The sequence below is a fragment of the Halichoerus grypus genome, chromosome 7, assembly GCF_964656455.1.
Source record: "Halichoerus grypus chromosome 7, mHalGry1.hap1.1, whole genome shotgun sequence".
Classification (NCBI taxonomy): Eukaryota; Metazoa; Chordata; class Mammalia; order Carnivora; family Phocidae; genus Halichoerus; species Halichoerus grypus.
In genome coordinates, this window is record NC_135718.1 from 40,077,232 (window position 1) to 40,103,243 (window position 26,012).

Consider the following 26,012-nt stretch of genomic DNA (forward strand, 5'->3'; position numbering starts at 1 on the left):
GCGCTCTCGTGTCCACCTCTGAGGTGTGCACAGATGGGGTTCTTATCAAACCCACCAACATGTAAGGGAATTCGAGGCTCTGAGGAGGAAGGTGGCTTTTCCAGAGTCCCATTGCTCATCAGGGGGCTTACTGTGGTCTCTGAACACGAGGTAGGTGGGAGCCATGGAAAGAAGCTGAGCATGGAGCAAGAGAGGCCTGCAATAGTCAGTGATGAAGCCCAGGGTGTGAGCTCACGATCAGTCAAATGACAACCATGAAAAGGCTCACAAAGACATGTGAGGCCACAGTGAGGGAACAGTGAGCATGGCAATGCCTGGCCCCGTGGGCTGTGCTCAAGAGAGCCTGTCCCCACCTCCTGGTGGAGCCCTCATCTTTACTGCCCGCCAGGCCCTGCTGATGTTGACAGACAGGACTGTCTGGCAAGACAAGGAGGACTTCCTCAAGTCCAGGCATCCACGTCCCTGAAGCACCTTGGCCTTCACTTTCTCATTTTTATGTTTATAAAGATATGAGATCAATAAGGCAGGGGCTGTCAGCCTAGATTCCAGGGGGGACACGGGGTTGTTGGGAGACCGAATGACACACCCGAGGACATGCGGCTCCTGACTCCCGGCCCATGAACTTTTCATGCACATTCATCTGTCGGCACCTCCCTTTGCTCATTCATAAAATTAATGCAGCCGCTCTTAATTAAGCCATAAAATGAATTTAATGGCACCTAGGGAGGTGGTGACTGCATTAATTAGCTCCATACGGCCTGGACTGGAAAGATGCCATTTATATTTACAGCAAATCGAAGCCTTTTGGCCAGCAGCCTTCTGCATGAGGAGGGCCTGTCGCAGTTTCTGTGCAACAAAGTCCTCTTGAAGCTGACTCGGAGCCGGGACAAGGCTAGGAGGTGTGGGGAGAAGCGCTTTGAAACTGGGGCCAGGAGTCCCAAGACAGGGTCTGGCTCCTCTGTGGTCGCTGGGGAGGTGACTTTGAGCCAGGCTTGCCCCCAGCAGGAACTGTTGAGTGTGAGGAGGAAGAGCCCCGGGTCAGAGTGTGGGCTGCAGGCAGGCAGCCGGCTGGAACCCCGGCTCAGCACATGGAGAGCCTGGCCTGCGGGTGTAGGAGTTAAGGTGGTGATCTGGACTAAGGATGTCAGGCCGCAGACTTCAGGGTCCTGGCCCCTCCAGAGGCCCTCATTTGGGAGATGATGAGGGGCAGCCTGCAGGATTGTCCTTCCTTCCTGACGGGCCTGGGGGCACCTGGACTCTGTCCCATCCACCACCCCTCCAGTGCTGCCCACAGTGACCTCCTTTGCTCTTTACTGCATCTTTTTTTTTTTTTTAATGCCTACTTTTCCAGTATGTTCCTTTAGTTCATATTAACCCACCAAACCATTTTATCTTTTTGCAAATCTTCTAGTCTTTATATTTAGTTTTTTCATTAAAACTAATTACTTGAATTTTATTTGGCCATTTAATTTTAGTTTAAACTGACTGATGGAAAGGACGCAGGCCTTGGGGTGAGAGAGTGAGGTTTCAATCTTGGCTCTGTCACTCATGAATCACGTACATTCTGGTTTATTTCATTCTCTCAAACATTTTGTGAGATGGGTCTTCACTAACTGCAGGAGAAACTGCTCAGCCCCACTTGGCCTCTCTGGATCTCACTTTCCCCCTTACAGAAACCTGCCTAGGGTGCTACTAGGGTTAGGTAAAGCACCAGGCTCAGGACTGCGGTAGGTGTTCAGTAAATGGCAGCTGTCACCATAAACACACTTCTAGAAAAGAGTAGCTGAATGAACACCTTGGTTCTATTCATTTCGTTGTTTAGCAAAGAATTCTGGAGCAAATACTGCATGCCCACACACTGTGCTTGGCACGGCTTCTAAACCTTCCACTTAGCATTGCGTGCCTTCTAACATTTTCCTTTAGCTATAGTTATGGATTTGCAGACATGCATCACTGGTTCACCCTCCCTGTTGGGGTCTCAGCTTCCTACTGCACCATGGTAGGGGTGATGAGGGGATGTCTGCCCTTCCTCTCCTGCACCTGCCCTTCCCACCGTCCTTACCCGCTCCTCTCAGCTGCCGCATGCTCCCAGCCCACTGAGCTCCCGTGGCCTGTTGGGCCTCTCTTCCCATGGCCCACACTCACACCATGTCCTCAGGACCCAGTCGGCCCTCTGCCCTCCCAACCTCGGCTTGTCTGGCTCTAAGCTGGGCCTCAGCAAACCCTCTGACAGCAAGGAGTCCCGAGTCATGGCCTGCAAACAGGATGAGGGGCGTGAGACCCAAAGACAGGACACTTCCTGTTCCCTGTCTCCTGTCTGGTGCGTGGGCCACTGGCTTCCTGGGATGGAATTTGTGGGTCCATGTTAGCAGTGTGTGAGTATTCCATATAGAACTGGACTTGGTCTGCCACCAAATTTCTCATTACTGAGATTCCTGACAACTCAAAAAATTACTGCATCTCAGAGATGAAAGTGACCGCAAGCTGCATCTCAGCCAAGAAAAGGAAAATTACCCAAGTTGTTTACTTAATGTTTCAGCCAGGCTGCCTTAAAATGCATTTAAATTTGGGGTGGAATTTCACCCTTTGCCCTTGAAGCATGATGATGCTCACCCCTGCTCTCTGTGGGCAGAGCAGTGACATGTCCTACCTTGTGGGTTCCCAGAGGGAAGGTGACTGCAGCCAACGTCTGGAGGAACTCCGGGGCCCGCCAGGCAGGATCCTGGGGGTAGGTGCTGTGCACAAGGCCAAGGAACTGCAGCACGCTGGCCGGGAAAGTCCGTTCCCAGGTGTCATCTCCAGAGCCTCCTGAGGGCTGAAGGCACACTTCCTGAGAGGTCGTGCATGGGAACGTGACTGGGGGCTGCAGAAGAGCCAAAGGATTTGAAGTCAAGAGCTTTCTGACTTTCGGTCAACAAGACACCTAATTGCAGACACCTAAGTCTATGGATTAGCCCAGGATACTGGTCATCAGTTGGGGAAGGGTTTAATATGTGCAGGAATTGTTACAAGGGCTTCACACACATTCCTCTTCTCCCCTCACAACCACCCTCTACATTTACCCCTATTTCACAGATGGGAAGACAGAAGCGCGCAGAGAGGTTATATAGCTTGCCAAAGGTTACCCGACAGATAAGGGACAAAGCCAGGAATTGAACCCAGGCAATCTGGCTAGTGTGTGTGTGTGTGTGTGTGTGTGTGTGTGTGTGTGTGTGTGTGTGTGTGTGTGTGTGTGTGTGTATTATGCTAAGAAAGTACAGATCACACTTTTTGCTCCTTTTAAAAACAAGAATGTATTTCATTTTTATTATATACTCTTTTAGCATGATTAGGTGATGATATGCTTTTTTCTTTTAGCCACTTACCTATGACGAATTGCATCAATAGATTTTTTGCATTTTTGCAAAGAGATCACTGAGTCACTCTGTTACTCTTTCAGTGCACGTCCTTATTCTGTTTGTAAATATTTTATTTATGATTTTGAGTGCATATTTATAAATGATAGTGGGCTGCAGTTTTCTTTTTGTTATGTTTGTCAGGTTTTGATATAAATATTATGCTAGCTTTACTGAAAAAAAAACTGTTCTCCTTTCTTTTTATTCAAGAAGATGTTAAATCCATCATTCTTGTATTGTTTAAGTTGTTCCTATGAAACTCTTGGGTCCCAATTTTTTTTTCATTATTGCTCTGTTTAGGCTCTTAAATGTCTCTTTGACCTTGTTTATGTAATAGATATTTTATTCAGTTTTCACAAATAGTCTCTTTTAACTCATTTAATTTTCTATATGATTATTTCTCTCTTCTTATTCTGTATTTGTAGGGTCATGCTCTCTTTATCCCGAACCCTCCCATTACCTAAGGAGCTGAGGACTTGTGGATTGATTTAAAGAACCAACTTTGGATATATTCTCCAGATTTTTTTTCTGTCTAGTTTTAAGATTTTGATATTTGGCAACTTCATTTTTTTTTTGTTTTCTAGAATTAATGTGATTGCAGTTTTTAAAGACCTCTTGACTCAAATTTTTTAATGTCCATGTGGTTAAACTTTTTGTTTTTTATTGTTGTTATCCATTTCATTTTGTTTTGTCCTAGTCAGAGCATGTGAACAGTACATTTTCCTCCTTTGGAAAATTTACTCATGGTTCCATTATAGACCTAATGTTCAATGAATTTTGAAGTTGGGTGCCTGAAAAAATGCATATTTGCTGTTTGCAGCATTAAGAGTTTGTTACCTTTCTAACCAGTTAATGTTATTTTTAAAAAGCAAACAAAATGAATAACATGAAAGCATGTAAAATAAAGAATACCTATAGTATGCTGAGAGGAGTAAAAAAAAAAAAAAAAGACCAAGCATTTACATTATAATGTCAAACATAAAATCATTATCTGGTATATTACAGATGTGACTCTTAAACTGGATCAAAAGCCAAGACCCAACAGCTGGGGCTGTGAGGACTGGGCTGGGCACTCCTACACAAGATGGCGGGATGTACATTAGATGGAGGAACATGCATGTATAATGTCTAAGGCAACCTTCCTGAGAAGTGGGTCCAAAAGAAAATACATGAAGGACACTTTGACCCACTATCCTACATCCCAGAATTCACACTAAGAAGAATATCAAACTACAGAGAAAGGATATCTGCTAGAGAAAGTTTATTACAGACTTTCTGTAGCAATGAACATTCTTAAAAACAACAAATTTCCATGTACAAATATAGATAATTCCCAACAACATGTTGAGAAAAAGAGGCAAGAGGGGTTTATGCAGCTTAACCCTCTGTAAGACTACGGTATAATCTTAGGTGTCTGGAAGAACATTCCACTAAAGTTCACAGTGGTTATCTCTGCATGGGTGTGTTTCAGATGATTTTTACTTTCTATTTTTCTCTTTTGTTTAAATTGTAAAGGGTAAGCATGCATCATTTTACAGAAGCAATAAGGTTTCCCCACACAGAATCAAGCCTCCAGTCAACGTTTGGGGTCTACAGAATGAAGTCAGAAGGTTTCAGCCTCCATGCAAATTCTTGTTGCTCTGGTTCACAATTACTCCCATTCACAGGCCACAAGGCCTTCACCCCCTCACACTTGCCTTCATGTCAAAAATGACCTCTTAACCTATCTCTAGTGGACCCTGAAGGCCTGAGTTAATGGCTCTCCATGTCATGTATGTAGTTGGTGGGCATCTGTCTTCTCTAACAGGTTTCTACCTCACAACTCACTCATGTGTGAGGCCCACCTGTCACAGTGGAAGTTAACTCTTTGAGGGAAGAGGTCCCATTCCACCCCTTACCAGCCCCTGAAGCTCCTGACCTAAAGCAGTTGCTCAGAAACGTTCCCCTGACTGAAGGCATTAAATCTCCCAGTGAAGAAACTCAAATATGTAAACAAATGGGAAATAGATGTCTTCTGGCAAGAGTGCATAAACTCCACTGGGGACACTTAGGCTGGGTTTTCCACTGAGCACCCAAGTTATCACAAGGAACCCACCTTGCCTTTTCTATCAAGCATTCTGAATAACACTTGCTAATTATCAGCAAGGGAAGTTGCTGGAAAAAGTCAAGGTGACTCTTCCAAACTTGTCTTCCCATCAGAACCTCCTCATGAGATGTGGGGAATGGGCCTCACCTGGTTCATGGTGGCTTTCAGCATTTCCAGAAGCAGCAGGGCACCTTCAGTGCACAACCCAGCCCGGAGGACTTCTTCACTGTGGTGCTTCTGCAGGAGCCACTGGAGCATGGCATCCAGGCTCTCCTGAAAGAGGGGGCAAGGGCTGGAGAGAGACATACGGAGGCACACCAAGGGGACTGGCTTTCCAGCCAGCACATCGTGTTTCCCAGGGGCCCTGAGTGGGAAAGGCAAAACAGCACAGTAGCAGCCTAGGTGGCTAGCCCATGTGGAGAACTTCAGGCCCCTCAGTGGTGCACAAGGGAAATACACACCTCCAAGGAGATGCTGTAGACCGACCAGCAATTTGCATCGAATTTAGTTATTTCATTTGGTTTGAGATCACAATCAACTTCAATGAATTTTTGTAAATGAGATTACAGAGGACATATGAGGAATTCAAAGGCTTTGGGGAAAGTGCCGAGTGTAGCAGAGGGAACATGGGGGTTGACCAGCGGGGTGATCTGACTTTGCCTCTTGAAAAGCTGGGCTTATGCAAGCTATTCAGCCTCTCAGTTTCCTTCTCTGTAAAATGAAAATTACATTCTCTACCCCATGGGATGGTTATAAATATCAAGCGAAATAAAATATGTAAAACATCTATCACGGGTCCTGACATTCAGCAGATGTTTGTTCCCTATGATACATTTTTGGAGAAATAGAAATACAGTGTTTTGGTGAACCTAGCACAGCATATTAAGAACTTTCTTTTGAAGTGTGATCTCTAATATTATTAGCATATATCAAGATTTAGATAGGTCAAATATAAGGATGTGCAAGACAGGTAGATTTTCTAGCCTTCTATTTACAAGCCATGCCCCTCCCCCAATTTCAACTCAGTGCAATTTAACTCAACTCAATTGAGACTGAGAAAGAATTTCTGAATCTGCTATTTTTCAGGCACCCAGGAAGGTAAGAAGTAGGGTCTGTTCTTGAGGAGCTCAGGGGCTAAGGAGAGAGGAAATCACGTAACTGTGTCAGGGCCATATAAGCGGAAGGTGTGCTAAGGCACACAGAAGGGAATCCCTGTCTAGGGATCTAAGCAGGAGGTGGAATCTGAGCTGAGTGCTGAGGGATGACCCCCTCACCAGGCAGGTGACATGGCAGTAAGAGCTCTTTAAAGGCACAGGGGAGGTAAGCACAAAGCAGCTGGTCTTACTGGAGAGGTGACTCAGGAGGTTCACAGCACAAAGGGCAGGCAAGCAAAGAAGCTGGTCAGGCACCCAATCACAAAGGGTCTTGATGCCGGCTATGGAGTCTGAAGCCGATCCCACAGGGGGGATCATGAAGCCTCAGATGCGGTGCAAATGAATGAGTGAGTGGGTGTATGGTGAGAAGGTATACGTAGAGAGTGTAGGCTCCTCTTTGGAGAAATTTGGCTAAAGAAGGACAGGAGGATGATAAATAAGACAGCAGTTGGTCAAGAGTGTGAGTCAAGGGGGCAGCTTCTGGTTTTAGGTGGGACACAGTTCATTGTACATATGGTCTATGAGGAAAGAGTCCATAGAAAAGGAGGTGCTGAAATACAGGAGAAAGAAGGCCCAACCACTGGTGAGGTCACTCAGGAAAGAAGCCTGGATCAGCCTGGAAGAGCTACCCTTTGCCAGTGGCAATAGAAAGAGGGTGATGAAGAGGGTCATGGCATAAACAGGTGGTGGAAAGTGGGGTGCCAAGGCAATGCCCCCCTCTGGGGTCCTCCACTCCCAAGGTGAGGTAAGTCATCTGAGCAAAGGGCAGCTTTGGGGCAGAAAGCTTGAGAGGATATATGGTTTACACTAAAATGTAGGGGAATTGAGGGGCATGGCTAAGGTAAAGAGACATGCTTTTTCAGAAGGCATAAACTGAGGATCTAATTCTGTGGTGGCAGCAATTCGCCTCCTCGTGCCACCCCCATCATCATGTGACTTCTCTAGCCATGCCCAGAAGGAGAAAGACTTAAAACACAGACCTGCTGGCAGGGAGGATGAGAGGCAGAGGCCCAGGAGCTCAGGGGATCTGAAAGGCTAACCAAGGGGGTGGCACTGTGAGGGAAGGAAGTGGGTCAGAACACAACACGAGTTGGAGGAATGGATGGAGGTAGGGATGGAGAATCTTAGGGAACCGTCTTGGTCACATGGGATCAGAAAACCAGGGGTGTCACTCCCTCCCAGGGGCACCCCAAGAACATACTTTGGGTCTATCCATCAGCTCTGTAAGTGGCGTCTGCAGGAAGAAGGTGGACACAATGAGGTAGACTTCTGGAATATGCACATGGTGGCCCAGAAAGTCCTTCAAGACACGGAATCCAGGAAGCAGGCAGGGGCTCTGGTCAGGCGTGGGGGGCTGGCTCTTCAGGTTATCTATTGATCAGGTGGAAGGGGCACAAAATCCAACTGAGAACAATTGCTATTGCTTCTGGTCAATGCAGGGATTGAGCACACAAAGGAATTCCCTGCCACCTACCCATCTCATAGAAATGCCAGATAGAAATATATGTCATACATACATGGGCATAAGAAAGTATTCAACAAGAGTTCCTTTTCCTATTCCTGACATACTCATTCATTCCTTCATTCGTTTATTCAAAAACAGATACTTACTTCGTGCCTACCACCTTAAAGGAACTAGGGCAACTTTATACTAAGCAATAGGGACAGAGCATTTCAACAAAATATACAGAACCACAGACCCTCACCAAGTACTTAGAATGTAGTGGGAGGGAGGGACATTAAGGAATTAAATACCAAAATAAATATATGCTTATGAATTGTGACAAGCACCATAAAGAAAAGTAATTGGGGCAAAGAGAGTATAACAGAGGCACCCTAATTCAGGTGGGACCCTCCTCTCCTGGAGGAAATGGCATTTGAACCGAGACCTGAGAGATGAACCCACACCAGCCAGGAGAGCCTTGCTGGTGTTGTGGGTTGGGGAAAACATTTCAGGAAGACGAAAAGAGCTCAGGAGATTTTGAGGAATGGAAGGAAGCTCCCAGCATCTGGAAAGCAGTGAGGACAAAAGAGGATCCTGACCAGGAAGTAGGAGGGGACTGGGGCTGATCAGGGTCAAGGGTCAAGGTGATCCTACTGCAAGAGCTCTGAAGGCCCCAAGCAGGAAGGAGGCTGGCAGGTCCTCACTCACAGCCCAGGATGAGGTGGCGCCCCACCTCCTGGAAAAGGCCTCACACTCACCTATCACAATGTCCATGCCCTCTGAGCTGCGCTCCACCCAGGATCCTGCACACAGGCCATCTTTAAATTTCCCGCGGAGGGAGGGGCTTGCCAAAAAGTGCAGCAGCAGTTTCAACCCCAACACAGTGGTGGTGGGATGCACGTGGCCCTGCACAAGGAGCAGGAACCAGTCAGGCCCCAGGTTCAGAAACATCTCTTCCTTTGTCCTGCGGGAGTCAATAAATGCAATAAATTATCTCTCAGTCTGTGAGCAAAGAACATGTCCAGAAAATACAAATAATGTCCAGCCTCACTTGTCACCTAGGAGAGGCAAATTAAGGTTAATCTGGATGTTACTTAGCGAAGAACATGTTATATTTTTAAAGAATGGTAAAATAAAATGCTGGCAAAGTTGCTGTTAAATGGCTGAATATGTTTATTAACAGCTGAAGTGTAAGTTGGCTAAACTATTCAAAGCAATTGAAAACTGTATCAACAGATGTACAAATGTGCAGGCCCCATGATAGCCCTATCCACTAGTATTCATACTTACAGAGTCTGACTAGCCACCCATCTAATTATATCAATACAGTCACATAAAACACATAATGGTTAGTTAACTCCCTTTTCAAATCCATGGGTCAAAATTAATCTAAGTGGAATAGTCCAGTATTTATGCAACTTAGGTGGAGGAGCACGATAGCGGAGGAGTAGGAGACCTAAATTTCGTCTGGTCCCAGGAATTCAGCTGGATAGGGATCAAACCATTCTGAACACCTACGAACTCAACAGGAGATCGAAGAAAAGAATAGCAGCAACTCTGTGAACAGAAAAGCGACCACTTTCTGGAAGGTAGGATGTGCAGAGAAGTGAATTGGAGGCGATATTCGGGAGGATAGATGGTAGGGGAGGGGGCCTCCATTGGCCGATTCTGGCAAGTGATAGAGCCGCGGAGCACAAAATCGAACTTTTAGATGTCGGCCCTGCTGTGGGACATTGCTCCAGTGGCTAAGCGGGGGGTAGAACCCTCATGGGACAGTGTGGTCTCAGGACCCTCGGGGTCACAGAAAGACCTGGGGTGCCTGAGTGCAGCAGAGCTCCCAGGTATTGGAGCGGGGAAGCCGGCTGCAGAGATGGAGCCAAGGCGCGGGCTCTCAGCTTGGGGTGGCCATAAACCGTGATCCGTGGCACAGTTGGGCCACTGCTCCTCCAGCAGGGGCCCAACAAGCGGCAGATCCGGGGAGACTCCCCTTCCTCCCCTGGGAGGAGCAGCGCAGGAGCGCACTGCAGGGATCTGCTGGGTTTGGAGACTCCACACCGAGTCGGGTGCCAGAGATAGAAACGCTTGGTCACAGGCCGGGTGAGCACGGAGTGCAGCCGGAGACCAGGGAGATGGGAGTGACTGACTGCTTTTCTCTGGGGGCACACTGAGGAGTGGGGCCCCGAGTTCTCGGCTCCTCCGGGGCGGAGATTGGGAGGCTGCCATTTGCACTCTTGGCCTCCAAAGCTGTACGGAAACCTTGCAGGGAACAAAAGCTCCCGAGAGCAAACCCAAGCAGATTACTTAGCCTGGACTGGCAAGGGCGGGGCAATTCCGCCTCCGGCAAAGACATTTGGGAACCATGGCAACAGGCCCCTCCCCCAGAAGATCAACCCACCAAGACCAAGTTTACCCATCAATGAGAACAGCAGAACTCCAGGAATAGGAGAATACAGCACATAGAATTCATGGCTTTTTCCCCCCTGATTCTTTAGTCTTTCAAAGATAATTTTTTTAATTTTCTTTTTTTTCTTTTTCTTTTTTTTTTTTGAATTTTTCTGTCGCTTTTTCAACCAATACCTTATCAATTCCTTTTTTAAAAATCTTTTTTATTTTTCATTTTTAGAGTCATATTTTATCCCTTCATTGTAGTTAACCTTATTTTTGGTATATATATATAAATTGTTCTCGCTTTAAACTTTGGGGATACAGTTTCTTCTAACAGACCAAAATATACCCTAAATCTCTAGTGTATGGCTTTGTTCTAGTCTCCTGCCTGATCACATTCTCTCCTTTTTTTTTTTTAATTTCTCTTCTTTCTTTTTTCAACCAACTTCTTATCTTATCAATTCCTTTTATAAAATCTTTTATAATTTTCATCTTTACAGTCATAGTCCATCCCTTCACCGTATTTACCCTTATTTTTGTACATATATTTTTTGTTTTCTTTAAAATTTTGGGAGGCAGTTTCTTCTAACAGACCAAAATACGGCCAAAATCTAGTGTGTGGCACTGATCTATTCACCAGCCTGATCATATTTGATCATATCCTTTTGTTCTTTTTTTTTTCTTTTTTTTTTCTTTTTTCTTTCTTTCCCTTTCTTTTCCCCCGGTTTTGGGTCTCTTCTGATTTGTTCAGTGTATATTTCTCTGGGTCGTTGTTACCTTGTTAGCATTTTGTTCTCTCATTCATCTATTCTCCTCTGGACAAAATGACAAGATGGAAAAACTCATCTCAAAAAATAGAACAAGAGGCAGTACCAACTGCCAGGGACCTACTCAATACGGACATTAGTAAGATGTCAGAACTAGAGTTCAGAATGACGATTACAAAGATACTAGCTGGGCTTGAAAAAAGCATGGAAGATACTAGAGAAACCCTTTCTGGAGAAATAAAAGAACTGAAATCTAACAAAGTCGAAATCAAAAAGGCTATTAATGAGGTGCAATCAAAAATGGAGGCTCTAACTGCAAGGATAAATGAGGCAGAAGAGAGAATCAGTGAGATAGAAGACCAAATGATGGAGAATAAAGAAGCTGAGAAAAAGAGAGATCAACAACTACTGGATCACAAGGGCAAAATTCGAGAGATAAGTGATACCATAAAACAAAACAATATTAGAATAATTGGGATCCCAGAAGAAGAAGAAAGAGAGAGAGGGGCAGAAGCTATATTGGAGCAAATTATAGCAGAGAACTTCCCTAATTTGGGAAGGAAATAGGCATCAAAATCCAGGAGGCACAGAGAACCCCTCTCAAAATCAATAAAAATAGGTCAACACCCCAACATCTAATAATAAAACTTACGAGTCTCAGAGACAAAGAGAAAATCCTGAAAGCAGTTCAGGACAAGAGGTCTGTAACCTACAATGGTAGAAACATTAGATTGGCACCAGACCTATCCACAGAGACTTGGCAGGCCAGAAAGGACTGGCATGATATATTCAGAGCACTAAATGAGAAAAGTATGCAGCCAAGAATACTATATCCAGCTAGGCTGTCATTGAAAATAGAAGGAGAGATAAAAAGCTTCCAGGACAAACAAAAACTAAAAGAATTTGCAAACACCAAACCAGCCCTACAACAAATATTGAAAGGGGTCCTCTAAGCAAAGAGAGAGCCTAAAAGTTACAAAGACCAGAAAGGAACACAGACAATATACAGTAACAGTCACCTTACAGGCAATACAATGGCACTAAATTCATATCTTTCAATAGTTACCCTGAATGTAAATGGGCTAAATGCCCCAATCAAAAGACACAGGCTATCAGATTGGATAAAAAAACAAGACCCATAGATATGCTGCCTGCAAGAGACTCAGTTTAGACACAAAGACACCTCCAGATTGAAAGTGAGGGGGTGGAAAACCATTTACCATGCTAATGGACGCCAAAAGAAAGCTGGGGTGGCAATCCTTATATCAGACAAACTAGATTTTAAACCAAAGACTATAAGAGATGACGAAGGACACTATATCCTACTTAAAGGGTCTATCCAACAAGAAGATCTAGCAATTGTAAATATCTATGCCCCTAACATGGGAGCAGGCAATTAATAACAAAATCAAAGAAACACATCGACAACAAAACAATAATAGTAGGGGACTTTAACACCCCCCTCACTGAAATGGACAGATCATCTAAGCAAAGATCAACAAGGAAATAAAGACTTTAAATGACACAGTGGACCAAATGGACTTCACAGATATATTCAGAACATTCCACCCCAAAGCAACAGAATACAGATTCTTCTCTAGTGCCCATGGAACATTCTCCAGAATAGATCACATCCTAGGTCACAAATCAGGTCTTAATCGGTACCAAAAGACTGGGATCATTCCCTGCATATTTTTGGACCACAATGCTTTGAAACTAGAACTCAATCACAGGAGGAAAATCAGAGAGAACTCAAATACATGGAGGCTAAAGAGCATCCTACGAAAGAATGAATGGGTCAACCAGGAAATTAAAGAAGAATTTAAAAAATTCATGGAAACCAATGAAAATGAAAACACAACTATTCAAAATCTTTGGGATGCAGCAAAGGCGGTCCTAAGAGGAAAGTATATAGCAATACAAGCCTTTCTCAAGAAACAAGAAAGGTCTCAAATACACAACCTAACCCTACACCTAAAGGAGCTGGAGAAAGAAGAGCAAATAAAACCTAAACCCAGCAGGAGAAGAGAAATAATAAAGATCAGAGCAGAAATCAATGAAATAGAAACCAAAAGAATAGCAGAACAGATCAATGAAACTAGGAGCTGGTTCTTTGAAAGAATTAGTAAGATTGATAAACCCCTGGCCAGACTTACCAAAAATAAAAGAGAAAGGACCCAAATAAATAAAATCATGAATGAAAGAGGAGAGATCACAACCAACACCAAAGAAATACAAACAATTATAAGAACATATTATGAGCAACTATATGCCAGCAAATTAGATAATCTGGAAGAAATGGATGCATTCCTAGAGATGTATCAACTACCAAAACTGAACCTGGAAGAAATAGAAAACCTGAACAGACCTATAACCACTAAGGAAATTGAAGCAGTCATCAAAAATCTCCCCAAGAAACAAGAGCCCAGGGCCAGATGGCTTCCCAGGGGAATTCTACCAAACATTTCAAGAAGAATTAATACCTATTCTTCTGAAACTGTTCCAAAAAATAGAAATGGAACGAAAACTTCCAAACTCATTTTATGAGGCCAGCATTACCTTGATCCCAAAACCAGACAAAGACCCCATCAAAAAGGAGAATTACAGACCAATATCCCTGATGAACATGGATGCAAAAATTCTCACCAAATACTAGCCAATAGGATCCAACAGTACATTAAAAGGATTATTCACCACGACCAAGTGGGATTTATTCCTGGGCTGCAAGGTTGGTTCAACATCCGCAAATCAATCAATGTGATACAATACATTAATAAAAGAAAGAACAAGAACCATATGATCCTCTCAATAGATGCAGAAAAAGCATTTGACAAAGTACAGCATCCTTTCTTGATTAAAACTCTTCAGAGTGTAGGGATAGAGGGTACATACCTCAATATCATAAAAGCCATCTATGAAAAACCCACAGTGAATATCATTCTCAATGGGGAAAAACTGAGAGCTTTCCCCCTAAGGTCAGGAACACGGCAGAGATGTCCACTATCACCACAGCTATTCAACATAGTACTAGAAGTCCTAGCACAGCAATCAGACAACAAAAAGAAATAAAAGGCATCCAAATCGGCAAAGAAGAAGTCAAACTCTCACTCTTTGCAGATGATATGATACTTTATGTGGAAAACCCAAAAGACTCCACCCCAAAACTGCTAGAACTCATACAGGAATTCAGTAAAGTGGCAGGATATACAATCAATGCACAGAAATCAGTGGCATTCCTATACACCAACAATAAGACAGAAGAAAGAGAAATTAAGGAGTCGATCCCATTTACAATTGCACCCAAAACCATAAGATACCTAGGAATACATCTAACCAGAGGCAAAGAATCTGTACTCAGAAAACTATAAAATACTCATGAAAGAAATTGAGGAAGACACAAAGAAATGGAAAAATGTTCCATGCTCATGGATTGGAAGAACAAATATTGTGATGATGTCAATGCTACCTAGAGCAATCTACACTTTTAATGTAATCCCTATCAAAATACCATCCACTTTTTTCAAAGAAATGGAACAAATAATCCTAAAATTTGTATGGAAACAGAAAAGACCCCGAATAGCCAGAGGAATGTTGAAAAAGAAAAGCAAAACTGGTGGCATCACAATTCCAGACTTCAAGCTCTATTACAAAGCTGTCATCATCAAGACAGTATGGTAGTGGCACAAAAACAGACACATAGATCAATGGAACAGAATAGAGAGCCCAGAAATGGACCCTCAACTCTATGGTCAACTGATCTTTGACAAAGCAGGAAAGAATATCCAATGGAAAAAAAGACAGTCTCTTCAACAAATGGTGTTGGGAAAATTAGACAGCCACATGCAGAAGAATAAAACTGGACCATTTCCTTACACCACACACAAAAATAGACTCAAAATGGATGAAAGACCTAAATGTGAGACAGGAGTCCATCAACATCCTGGAGGAGAACACAGGCAGCAACCTCTTCGACCTCAGCCACAGCAACTTCTTTCTAGAAACATCACCAAAGGCAAGGGAAGCAAGGGCAAAAATGAACTATTGGGACTTCATCAAGATAAAAAGCTTTTCCACAGCAAAGGAAACAGTCAACAAAACCAAAAGACAACTGACAGAATGAGAGAAGATATTTGCAAATGATATATCAGATAAAGGGCTAGTATCCAAAATCTATAAAGAACTTATCAAACTCAACACCCAAAGAACAAATGATCCAATCAAGAAATGGGCAGAAGACATGAACAGACATTTTTCCAAAGAAGACATCCAAATGGCCCACAGACACATGAAAAAGTGCTCAACATCGCTTGGCATCAGGGAAATCCAAATCAAAACCTCAATGAGATACCACCTCACACCAGTGGCTAAAATTAACAAGTCAGGAAATTTCAGATGTTGGCGGGGACGCGGAGAAAGGGGAACCTTCCTACACTGTTGGTGGGAATGCAAGCTGGTGTAGCCACTCTGGAAAACAGTATGGAGGTTCCTCAAAATTTGAAAATAGAGCTACCATACGACCCAGCAATTGCACTACTGGGTATTTACCCCAAAGATACAAATGTAGTGATCCCAAGAGGTACGTGCACCCCGATGTTTAGAGCAGCAATGTCCACAATAGCCAAACTATGGAAAGAGCCAAGATATCCATCAACAGATGAATGGATAAAGAAGATCTGGTATATATATACAATGGAATATTATGCAGCCAATCATAAAAAACAAAACAAAACAAAACAAAATCTTGTCATTTGCAACAACATGGATGGAACTAGAGGCTATCATGCTAAGTGAAATAGGTCAATCACAGAAAGACATGTATCATATGATCTCACTGATATGAGGAATTCTTAATCTCAGGAAACAAACTGAAGGTTGCTGGAGTGGTGGGGGGGTGGGAGGGATGGGGTGGCTGGGTGATGGACACTGGGGAGGGTATGTGCTATGGTGAGCACTGTGAATTGTGTAAGACTGATGAATCACAGACCTGTACCTCTGAAACAAATAATACATTATATGTTAAAAACAAAAAAAAGATAGTAGGAAGGGAAAAATGAAGTGGGGGAAATCAGAGGGGGAGACAAACCATGAGAGACTATGGTCTCTGAGAAACAAATGGAGGGTTCTAAAAGGGACGGGGTGGGGGGATGGGTTAGCCTGGTGATGGGTATTAAAGAGGGCACGTATTGAATGGAGCACTGGGTGTTATATGCAAACAATGAATCATGGAACACCATATCAAAAAAATTAATTAAAAAATATTTATGCAATTTTATCAGTTTAGGCAAAATACATGTTTAACTGTCACTTTCAAAAATGAATTTAAAAATGATGAGTTTGGAGAATACAAACTTGCTAGAAGGGACTGGAGGACAGGGAGGTGGGCAACCAAACCTCAGGGTTAATGGCTCAGCAAAGGACTCTGCCTCCTGGGAGCCGGAGAAGGGCCCATCTTTGCTGGGCAGTGTTCTCAGTGCCAGCTGCCAGACTAAGGAGTGAGGCTGTGGCCACTGGGCTAGGAGTCAAGAAACTGTCCTCTCTTCTATCCCTGCCTCTTTTGACTAACTTGATGACTTTGGCAGGGCTCTTGTTGAGCTCTGGTCATTTTTCTTGATGTTGATGGTGGTGGTGATGATGATCGTGGTAATGATGATGATAATGATGGTGATGGTAATAATATGATGATGGTGGTAGTGATGATGGTAATGATGGTGATGGTGATGATGATAATGATGGTGATGGCAATGATGGTGGTGGTGATAATGATGGTGATGGTGATGATGATGATGGTGGTAGTGATGATGATAATGATGGTGATGGTGATGGTGGTGGTGGTGATTATGATGATGACGATGATGGCAGTGATGGTGAGATAATGATGATGATAGCAGTTAGCTTATGGAGTACTTATAGTATCCCAGACACTGTGCTTAGGGCTACCCACATATTAACTTCCATCTTTAGCAGGTACTAATTTTATCCTCAGATAGAAAAGCAGAAGAAGGCATAGAAGGCTTAACTAACCTCCCCAAGTCTCTGGAAGCAGAGCTGGGCTTTGAACCCAGGAGGTCCAGAGATCAGAGCCCCAGTGCTTAAGCACTACACTATATCATCATTCAAAAAGATGAAAAAGGAAAGAGTTGGACTAGCTCATCTCCAGGGCATCTTCCAGTTCTACCATGCTTAGATTCTAGGAATGCAGACTTTTATTTTTTTTTTAAAGATTTTATTTATTTATTTGACAGAGAGAGAGACAGAGAGAGAGCACAAGTAGGCAGAGTGACAGGCAGATGGAGAGGGAGAAACAGGCTCTCTGCTGAGCAGGGAGCCGGATGTGGGGCTCGATCCCAAGACCCCAGGATCATGACCTGAGCCGAAAGCAGCCGCTTAACGGACTGAGCCACCCAGGTGCCCCTAGGAATGCAGACTTTTAAAGCACTACTTGCAAGGCTGTTTTACTGAAGGGTGACTCCCTACCCCATTCCTCTGTCCCCCAACATACATACACACGAAAATGGCAACTCAGCAGGAGCAAGTATCTAGACTGACTTCCTCAGCACTGCATTCTCAGAGTGAGGAACAGTGTCTGGCACACAGTAGTTGCTCAAGAAATAGTTGTTGAACAAATGACTCTGGAGTTGGACATAAAGCAAGCAGTCAAGGGGAGAGCATTAATGCAATTTTGGGGTTACACATTGTTTTAAAGTTAATTGAAGGCAGATACTTCTTTTTCCAACTTGGAAAAATAACTAAAAAACTGACAGTAAATAGCAGAAGAATTTGGCAAGCCTTTTCCTTGATAGATGTTATTTAGGCTAACCATTTCTCCATTCTATTGTCTGCCAAGTACAGGACATCAAAATCAGTAATTGTCACAAATGCCAAAACAATAACAATTACACTATAGCAGTGGTGACAAAAGGAGCTTATTGTAATTATACCAAATCTGTTCTGAGTTACTCATGCCCATTGCACATCTGCATCAGAATATTTTAGGGCAAGGTCTGCATTATTGGGTGGAGAGAGTATAATTTTCTTTCTGACTGGTGCAGGAAACACACTGCAGAAAACCGACTCGGAGATGCTAAACTTTTCATTAAGAAAAGGTTTTAATACTGCACCCTGTATGAGGCAACCTCATGCCAAATCGTTCTTCCTGGAGCTACTTACTCAGAGGACAGATGAAGTTGGGAGGAAGATATTACACTGAACAGCATCTCCAGCAACTGGTTTCTGAGCCAGATTGTCTTTCCAGATGTTTGGCTTCCAGCTACAAAAAAGGGAAATTCAGATTTGAGAGAAAACGGATGTAAAGAGACATAATATTTGCTGCAGTAAGCAATCGTATTCACCAAATGCTTAGTTCACTCAGGAATTTAGGCATGGATGAGACTCGAAATTTTGGCATTTGAGTCTAGACTTCTATGCAATGCTTAAAAAGAATTTCAGGAAATGTTCCTAAAGTTCCCTTTAACTGGAGATTTTTTTGATGCTTCCCAGCAACCCCCCCAAAAAAAATCCTAAAAATAAGGTCAAATTTATCTTCCAGTAGAAGAATGTTTTTTTCCATTATCATAGGCTGCAACATTTCTTGACCACCTACTACATACTGGGAATTATGGGAGACGCTGGGAACAGAGTGGTGGAGACTTTTAGTACTCGATCTTAATTCCTGTTCTCAATGTGCTTCCAGGCTAGGCCTTCAGCATGCCGATGTCACACTAAAAACGGAGCTTGAATTTCAGAGTTCAGAATGAAGTCCATACAAGAAGGAGGGGTGACTAAATAAGCTTACTTTTGTCCCATTATCCATTCATTCATTCATTCCCTTGGTTAGCCGGTTATTTTACAACCAATTCAGGGCACACAAACCATGCTGCAGAAATAGGACTGATGAGGCAGCTTGGAGAAGTGGGGTCAGATTTCTCTCTACTTGGATTCTGGCCCCAAAGGTCTTAATCTCTCTGAGACTCTGTTTCCTTGTCTGCAAAATGGGAATAGTAATTCCTACTATTCAGGTTTGACCTAAGGATGAGAAATTTTTCTAGTTTGAGTAACACTGTCCAATAGAATCTTTTGCAATAAAAAGAATGTTTTATATCTCCCCTGTCTGATGCAGTAACCACTAGCCTCATGTGATTAGTGAGTACTTGGAATGTCACTAGTGTGACTGAGGAATTGAACTTTTAATTGTATTTAACTTCTATCAATTAAAATTTAAATTTAAGTGGCCACAGGTAACTAGAGGCTCCCATCAGATCTGGAGGGCCCAGGACAAAGTGGTCAGTAATGGTTCCCTTCACACCTGCCCTAGCAGAAGGAACATGACAGAGCTCTTGTTCTGCACCTGGATGGGAGGAGAGAAACTCAAAGAAACAAATCACAAACCTGTGCATTAGAGTAAGTCCAAGGGTTTTAGAAGCAGAGGAGGTGACTTAACTGGCTTGGTGGGACTGGGGAGGCATTTCTGCCTCCAGTGGGTGAAGCACGGAGTGGGGTGGGACCGGGGAGGCATTTCTGTCAAGGGAACAGCACGTGCAAAGCATGGCTGGAGGGCAGAGCATCACACACTAGGATGTGCAGGTGCTTCAGAGTGCTGAAGTTGGGGCTCATCAGGGGAGCAAAGGTAGGAGAGATTCAACCAGGAAGGTAGGCAGGAACTAGATCATGAAGGATTCCACCTATTGCCCTATAGGGAACTGAGTTTTATCCTGGAGGTCTTGGAAGCCATTCCAGGTTGTGAAGGAAGAATATACAATTTGATTTGATTGCAACCCTACTCATAAAAACTATGACTTCACAAGCCAGTACTTGAGAACAACTGTTCAGTTGTGGGTACCTTCCCCTTCCTTTGCCTCAGCCCTTCCCTCTACAAAATGGCCCCATGACAGGTGGCTCTCAGGGGTTCCATAAGGCTCATCCTGCTGCCTTCAGACTGGTGTCAGAAAGGTCTTCTCACCAGGCACTGAGGAGTCCAGGTCCCCATCCACGCAGATCTGCCTCTCGTTCACTGAAGAAGGCTTGAGGGTGTACACAACAAACAGCCCAATTCTTAATGCAGAGAGAAAAGGATACATTCAGTGGTGGGCTCAACCCATGTTTGCTCAACACATATAAAGGTTTTGTACATAGATCCACCCAAATCAGCTTCAAGGGAGGGTTTGAGACGAATCATGTTATTCTGTGATCAATGCAATGTTTCCAGAGACTTCTAAAATCTGGCCGGATTCATCAGAGCAGTTAGCTCTGGCTCTGCCAGATCAAAAGAACAGATATCAATGAGGATGGAACAGGCTAAATACCATGCCACCTGGGACCCTCCTTTGGGAAATCGGCAAAAAGCAGACCTGTTGAGTCAATGGCTGATGAGGATGACTGTGCTCATGGAAATTCTCGAATTCTTGGCCTAATAAGTGTGTCTGAGCACCAGGGAGCAGTGAGCACATAGCCCTGCTGGGGGTCTAACAGACCCACCCCTTTTCTCAACTCTCCACCCTGAACAGAACCTCTAGAAGGTTCCAAGGAAATGGAATCTGTCACTGCATTGAAGGGTAATGTTGCTGGGTTGAGTGTGGTCAGGAGAGAACTGGGGCCTATATTCGCTTGTGAAATAGTCCCAAGGCTCTGCCCATCCCCCTGGGAAGCCTGGCACAGTACCTGAGCAAGTCCTGGATGCTGAAGTGGCCCCTCAGCTGACAGCCCAGGATGGCAATGATGGTGGGGATCTTGGAGAAGGTGAGGCCCGGCTCATTGAAGAGGAAGACGAGCTTGGGTATAAGCTGTGCCTGGTGAGCAACTTCAGCATTCCGGGGTCCTTCCCTGTGAGCCCAGGAGAGAGGCAGTAAAAGCTTTTACTGGAATGAACCAAATTTGCTGTGTTTCTGCTAAAAAGGTTTCCTAGGCTGGGCTTGCTCTGTGGCCCTCTGACACCAATGCTCTCTTGGCAACTCATCAAAATACTGTCAGACACCCATTGAATATGTGTCTGCCAAGTGCCAGAGTTGCTCAGGGATGAGCCTCCCATGCCCTTCCACCCCCGGAAACTGCCTTCAAAGACAACCCCCAGTTATTGACTTTTAAATTCTAAGCCTCGGGGAAAACTAATGCCGGTCTCAGAAAACTCAGAACAAAGACAGCAGACTCGTGTGTGACCGCGGAACACTTCCCAACAGCCAGGAGCGCGGGGCCCTTGGTGAGTCTGTCTGGGTGTGTGCTCTTCCTGCCTGCCCCAAACCACAAAGTGGATGAACACGCCACTGAGAGTCAAAGGGGAAAAAGACAGAATTCAAGCATCCACATCCTCCTTCTTAGGATAATCACAAATTCAATTTCCAGTAAATTCTCCCCCCGCCCAAAGAAAACAGCTCCCAGGATAAGTGTCCATATTTTAGAAACAAACACAGAAAGAAAGTGGGAAAGAAAAAAAGGAAGATGAAGGAGGGTGAATTGGGGTGGATTGCTCCTTCTTGAGCTGTCCTGTCAGTACTAATAGGATAAATTCTGCCAAACTCCACGTTCCTGATAGACACAGAGGCAGAACCAGCCCAGTTCTGTGTGTGGTTTGTATTCATCAGCCTAACAGGGAAGGTGTGCGTTCATCCACCTACAAGCTCCCAATGTGTTTTGTGCTCTTATCACAGCACTAAGAGGCCTGCTTGTCTGTATTCCTTCTCTACAGGACTGTCCTTTTCTTCTTGAACTTCTAGCACTAAGAACTGAGTATGAAATGGAATGGGTTTGTAATAGACACCCAGTGAGTGACTGAGTGAAAAGATGCTCACAAATATATCCAAAAACATCAAAGGTGCTAATGATAAGTTGAAACAGCCCTCCATGAGGAGGCAGGTGGATGTGGGGGTGACCAGGCTGACAGGTGAGGAAGGAGATGGGTTGCTATGGTGGCTTTCCTGCCTCCCTTCTCCCTTATTCTGATCCCAGTCCCTGGTTTTCTTTGGGGGCCTACCACGTTCTAACTCCCCTCCACCCTTTCCAGAAGTGAAGTCATGCCACATGACCCAAGATGGCCCAGTGAGACTCCATCCTATTGCTGAGACTAAGGAGGAAAAAAGAAGCCCTCTGTGTTGCCTGTGCTGGCCGAGGATATGCACTGAGGAGCTGCGCGGAGGCCATCTTGCCGTCTGCCCACATGAAGCCAGCACAGAAGAAAGCATGGACAAGATGGGTGACAGGTCTAAGACGGAGCAGTATGAGCGTCACCCAGCCACGTGGGAAAATATGCCCCATTCCAATGTATGAGCCAATAAAATCCCCTTTCTCAACCTTCCTTTTGCCCTCCCTCCTCCCTTCCTTTTTTCCTCTCTTCCTTCCTTCCCTAAGTTGGTTTAAATTGTATTTCTACCACTTGCAACCAAAAGAGCCTTGAACAATTTAAAAAGTGACTTGGAGAAGTCACTTAGAGGGAAAGTGGGTTGAGGGTCAAATGGGACATACAGAAGTGTTTTCGTTTGCTGAGCCCCGAGAGGGTGCTAGCTGCAGAGCTGGAGAGTCCCCTCCTGGGGCCCAAATCCACCAGGGGAGAGACTTGCCCCACATACGTGAGCCACTGGGAAGGACACTGCCTCAGACTGAATGTGCCCCCCCAAAATTCATACGTTAAAACCTAACCGTCAGTGCGACAATATTTGGAGGTGTGGTCTTTGGGAGGTAAACAGGTCATGAGAATGGGACCCTCGTGATGGGATTAGTGCCTTTATAAAAGAGATGCCAGCGAGCCCTCACCCCTCCCACCAGGTGACATTATAGGGAGAAGACTGCTCGTAACCAGGAAGCGGGACCCTCACCAGACACCGAATCTGCCAGGGCCTTGATGTTAGACTTCCAGCCCCTAGAACTGTAAGAAATAAACTTCTGCTGTTTATATGCCACCCCATCTATCATATTTTGTTACAGCAGCCCACATGGACTGAGACAGACGTGCTGCCACCTGGGAACTCAGTGCTCTGGAAATGGGAGAAGGCCGTGGTTGCAGAGCCACTTCCTGTCCCACCCCCTCGGTTCCCCTTCTTGGTATGAAGCCATTAGTTCTAGCCCCCACCCTGCCAAAGCCTGGCCTACCTTGGTGATCGAAGGATTTCCGCAAGGTGGGAAAAGAGGGAGTGCTCCAGGTTGTCCGCAGTATTCATCCAGAGCTGGAGACAAGCACAGAGTGAAACCAGGATGTGTGTGAAGAAGGGACTCCATGCAGTGTGAGCAGGTACAGGGTTGAGCACACTCTCCTTACGCTTGAAGTCACTAACACCATTTAGCAGCTCAGGAATCAGACCAGCTCTCCCAACACCTAGAACTTAGAGGCTGCCTTTCCCAGGGGAAAGCTCAGACACCATTTCTCTCTTCCCCATCTCTGCTGCTGCCCAGGGCTTCAGTGGGAGTCTAGATTGGAACCAAGGACACCTGCCGTGACCTGTGTCTGGCCCTCAGCCCTGGAGCCCCTGTAACCACACACCAAATGCAGCTCATCCTCACTGGAGCCTGGAAGGCAAGTGCCAGTCTTCCCAAGCGAGAGATGAGGAAACAGGCTGAGACAGACCAGTTGAGGGACAGGTCCCATTCACCACCAGCAAGTGGTAGGACTGGAATGAGAAGATGAGTCTTGCCTGTCTGGTTTGATGCTACCGCGAGCATGCACCCAACTTGTGCACACATCACTTTCTTCAGTCCCCTCCTCCGTGAGACCTGCAGCGCAGCCCCCTCCCCTCCCGCATGGCCGCACTACGAGCTGCACACAGAAGGGAATGCACTCAGATTCCAAGAGTGAACTTTATCACTCAGGTTGTTTTCATTCACAGTAAACAAAATGCAGCTGCTAACCGTCCTGCTGGGGCAAAGTGGATGGCGTGCCTTCAGGTCTCCTGTCTGTTCCCCTTTAGAGAACTCTACTGTTTCTTATTTCCAAATACTGACATTTCCTAGGGCCCAGAATGGAGAAGGTTTGATGTGGGATTGTAAGAGTGCATTCACGGAGCAGCTAAAAGAGCTCACACTTATACAAATGAGACCATTTTCTAGAGGCAAGAAGTGCCCTGCAAAGTCCTAAAACGGTATCATTATCTGCATGTAGTAGCTAAGAAGACTGACGCTCAGAGAGACTCAGAAACTTGCCTGGCGCCCCACGGTTTCTAATTGGCAGAGCCCGGCTTCAAAGCCTGGTCTGCCTGACCATCGAGTCCATCCTCTTGTCTCCTCACTGCGCTCCCACAGGCATCTCCTGCAGACAATGACCCATAGGGTCAATAATCGACCTCACTTGAATCAAGCAGGTGACCGTGGCCCCATCCTCTTACTTCAGAGTGAAAGCAAAGGAGCCTCAAAGGACTCAAGTTTCTGAGGAGGCCCATGAAGGTAGAGACCACCCCTCTGACTAGTCCCCACACATGCCACATAGAGAGCACTTAATAAGGACCCATCAAGTTTTTTAAAAGAGTGAATGCAAAGTAAATCAAGGTAAAATAAGTGGATAAGTGGACTGCTCTTAAGCCAGAAGCACACTGACAGATTTCCAGCTCCTGTCTGCACAGCCGCTGCCTGGCGTACACAGAAGAGGGCAGCTGCCATTTGGGAGAGCTGGTGTGGGCTGATGTGGCCCCAGTAGGGATGGGGGTAGGTAGGCACGGCACCCCAACATGCAAGTGTGTAGGAGTCCAAGAGCCTGCACACTTGGAACGTTCATTCATGAAGTCAGACATTGAGCAAATGTTTTGCCCGACTCAGTGCCGGGAGAACTGAGATAGTAAGATTGGACCAAGCAATCTTGTGTGCCCCTGAGCCCTTACCTTTCCCACAGAAGCATATTCCTGTTTCCTTTCCAGAGCACTAGAACAATAAAAAGCTGCCACACACATTGGAGGCTGCCTAGCTCTTTAGAAATTACATAATACCAAGTATGTGAATTTTGGGAAACATGGATAATTGAATCTTTTGGTTATTATCCTGTGTCACATAACCTCTGTACTGAGAACTGCATTGAGATGTCTGGATTAGATTTCTTTAAATATCAAATGGATAATACGTCAGATTTTGCCCTCTCCCCACCTCTGGAACCACCTCACTCTCAGAATGGGCTGGCCTATCCCTTCTTCAAGGAACCCAAAGCCTCAACCTCCTGCCTTTCTCCTGCTTCTCAACTTCCTGTCTCTCCCCTGCTTCTCAACCTCCTGCCTTTCCCCTGCTTCTCAACTTCCTGTCTCTCCCCTGCTTCTCAATTTCCTGTCTCTCCCTACTTCTCAACTTCCTATCTCTCTCTGCTTCTCAACCTCCTGCCCCTCCCCTGCTTCTCAGCTTCCTGTCTCCCTCTTCCCTTTAAACTGTCTGTCCCAATCATCATGCATGGAACCCACCCTTTTTCTTGTAACCCACTCTTTTATCTCTAAACTTTCCCTCTCAATAGTGGGAAGGACTTGACCCATCAATAGTGATTTTCCCACTGGTATTTTTAACCATCCTTTTCTACTGCTTTCTCCTCCTCAACCTAAAACCAGACTCACGTCCCTTAAGTCTTGAAACTTCCTCCCTTCTATTTTCTTCTCTTTTTTTCTTCTTCAAAAGCCCACTGACTGTCTTGACTCCATCCTCCTCCCTCCACCTCACTTCTGACCCCATTACTTATGTTTTCCTAGGCCTGTCAGTGACCTTCAGTTGACCTCCAAGTGACTTCCAAATTTTACACAGTCCTACAAATTACAAAATCTACAACTTAACACATCCTTGCCCTTACTTTACTTGATAGAGGCAGACATTTGGAAAAGTTCTCTTCTTTTTGAAATTTTG

The 26,012-nt window shown here is 44.9% G+C and overlaps 1 protein-coding gene across 9 annotated transcripts in view; it reads right to left on the reverse strand.

Moving 5' to 3' along the window:
• The window catches only part of WDFY4 (WDFY family member 4), a 286,087-nt gene that overhangs the window by 154,958 nt on the left and 105,117 nt on the right, over positions 1–26,012 (reverse strand). For all 9 annotated transcript variants that reach the window (XM_036103143.2, XM_036103144.2, XM_036103140.2 and 6 more), the window contains 8 exons: positions 23,304–23,377; positions 20,886–21,047; positions 20,188–20,279; positions 18,399–18,498; positions 8,838–9,043; positions 7,837–8,006; positions 5,629–5,754; positions 2,651–2,863 (listed from right to left, as the gene is read on the reverse strand). In XM_036103143.2, coding sequence (XP_035959036.2) covers positions 2,651–2,863; positions 5,629–5,754; positions 7,837–8,006; positions 8,838–9,043; positions 18,399–18,498; positions 20,188–20,279; positions 20,886–21,047; positions 23,304–23,377 — 1,143 coding nt within the window. The remainder of the gene's footprint in view (positions 1–2,650; positions 2,864–5,628; positions 5,755–7,836; positions 8,007–8,837; positions 9,044–18,398; positions 18,499–20,187; positions 20,280–20,885; positions 21,048–23,303; positions 23,378–26,012) is intronic.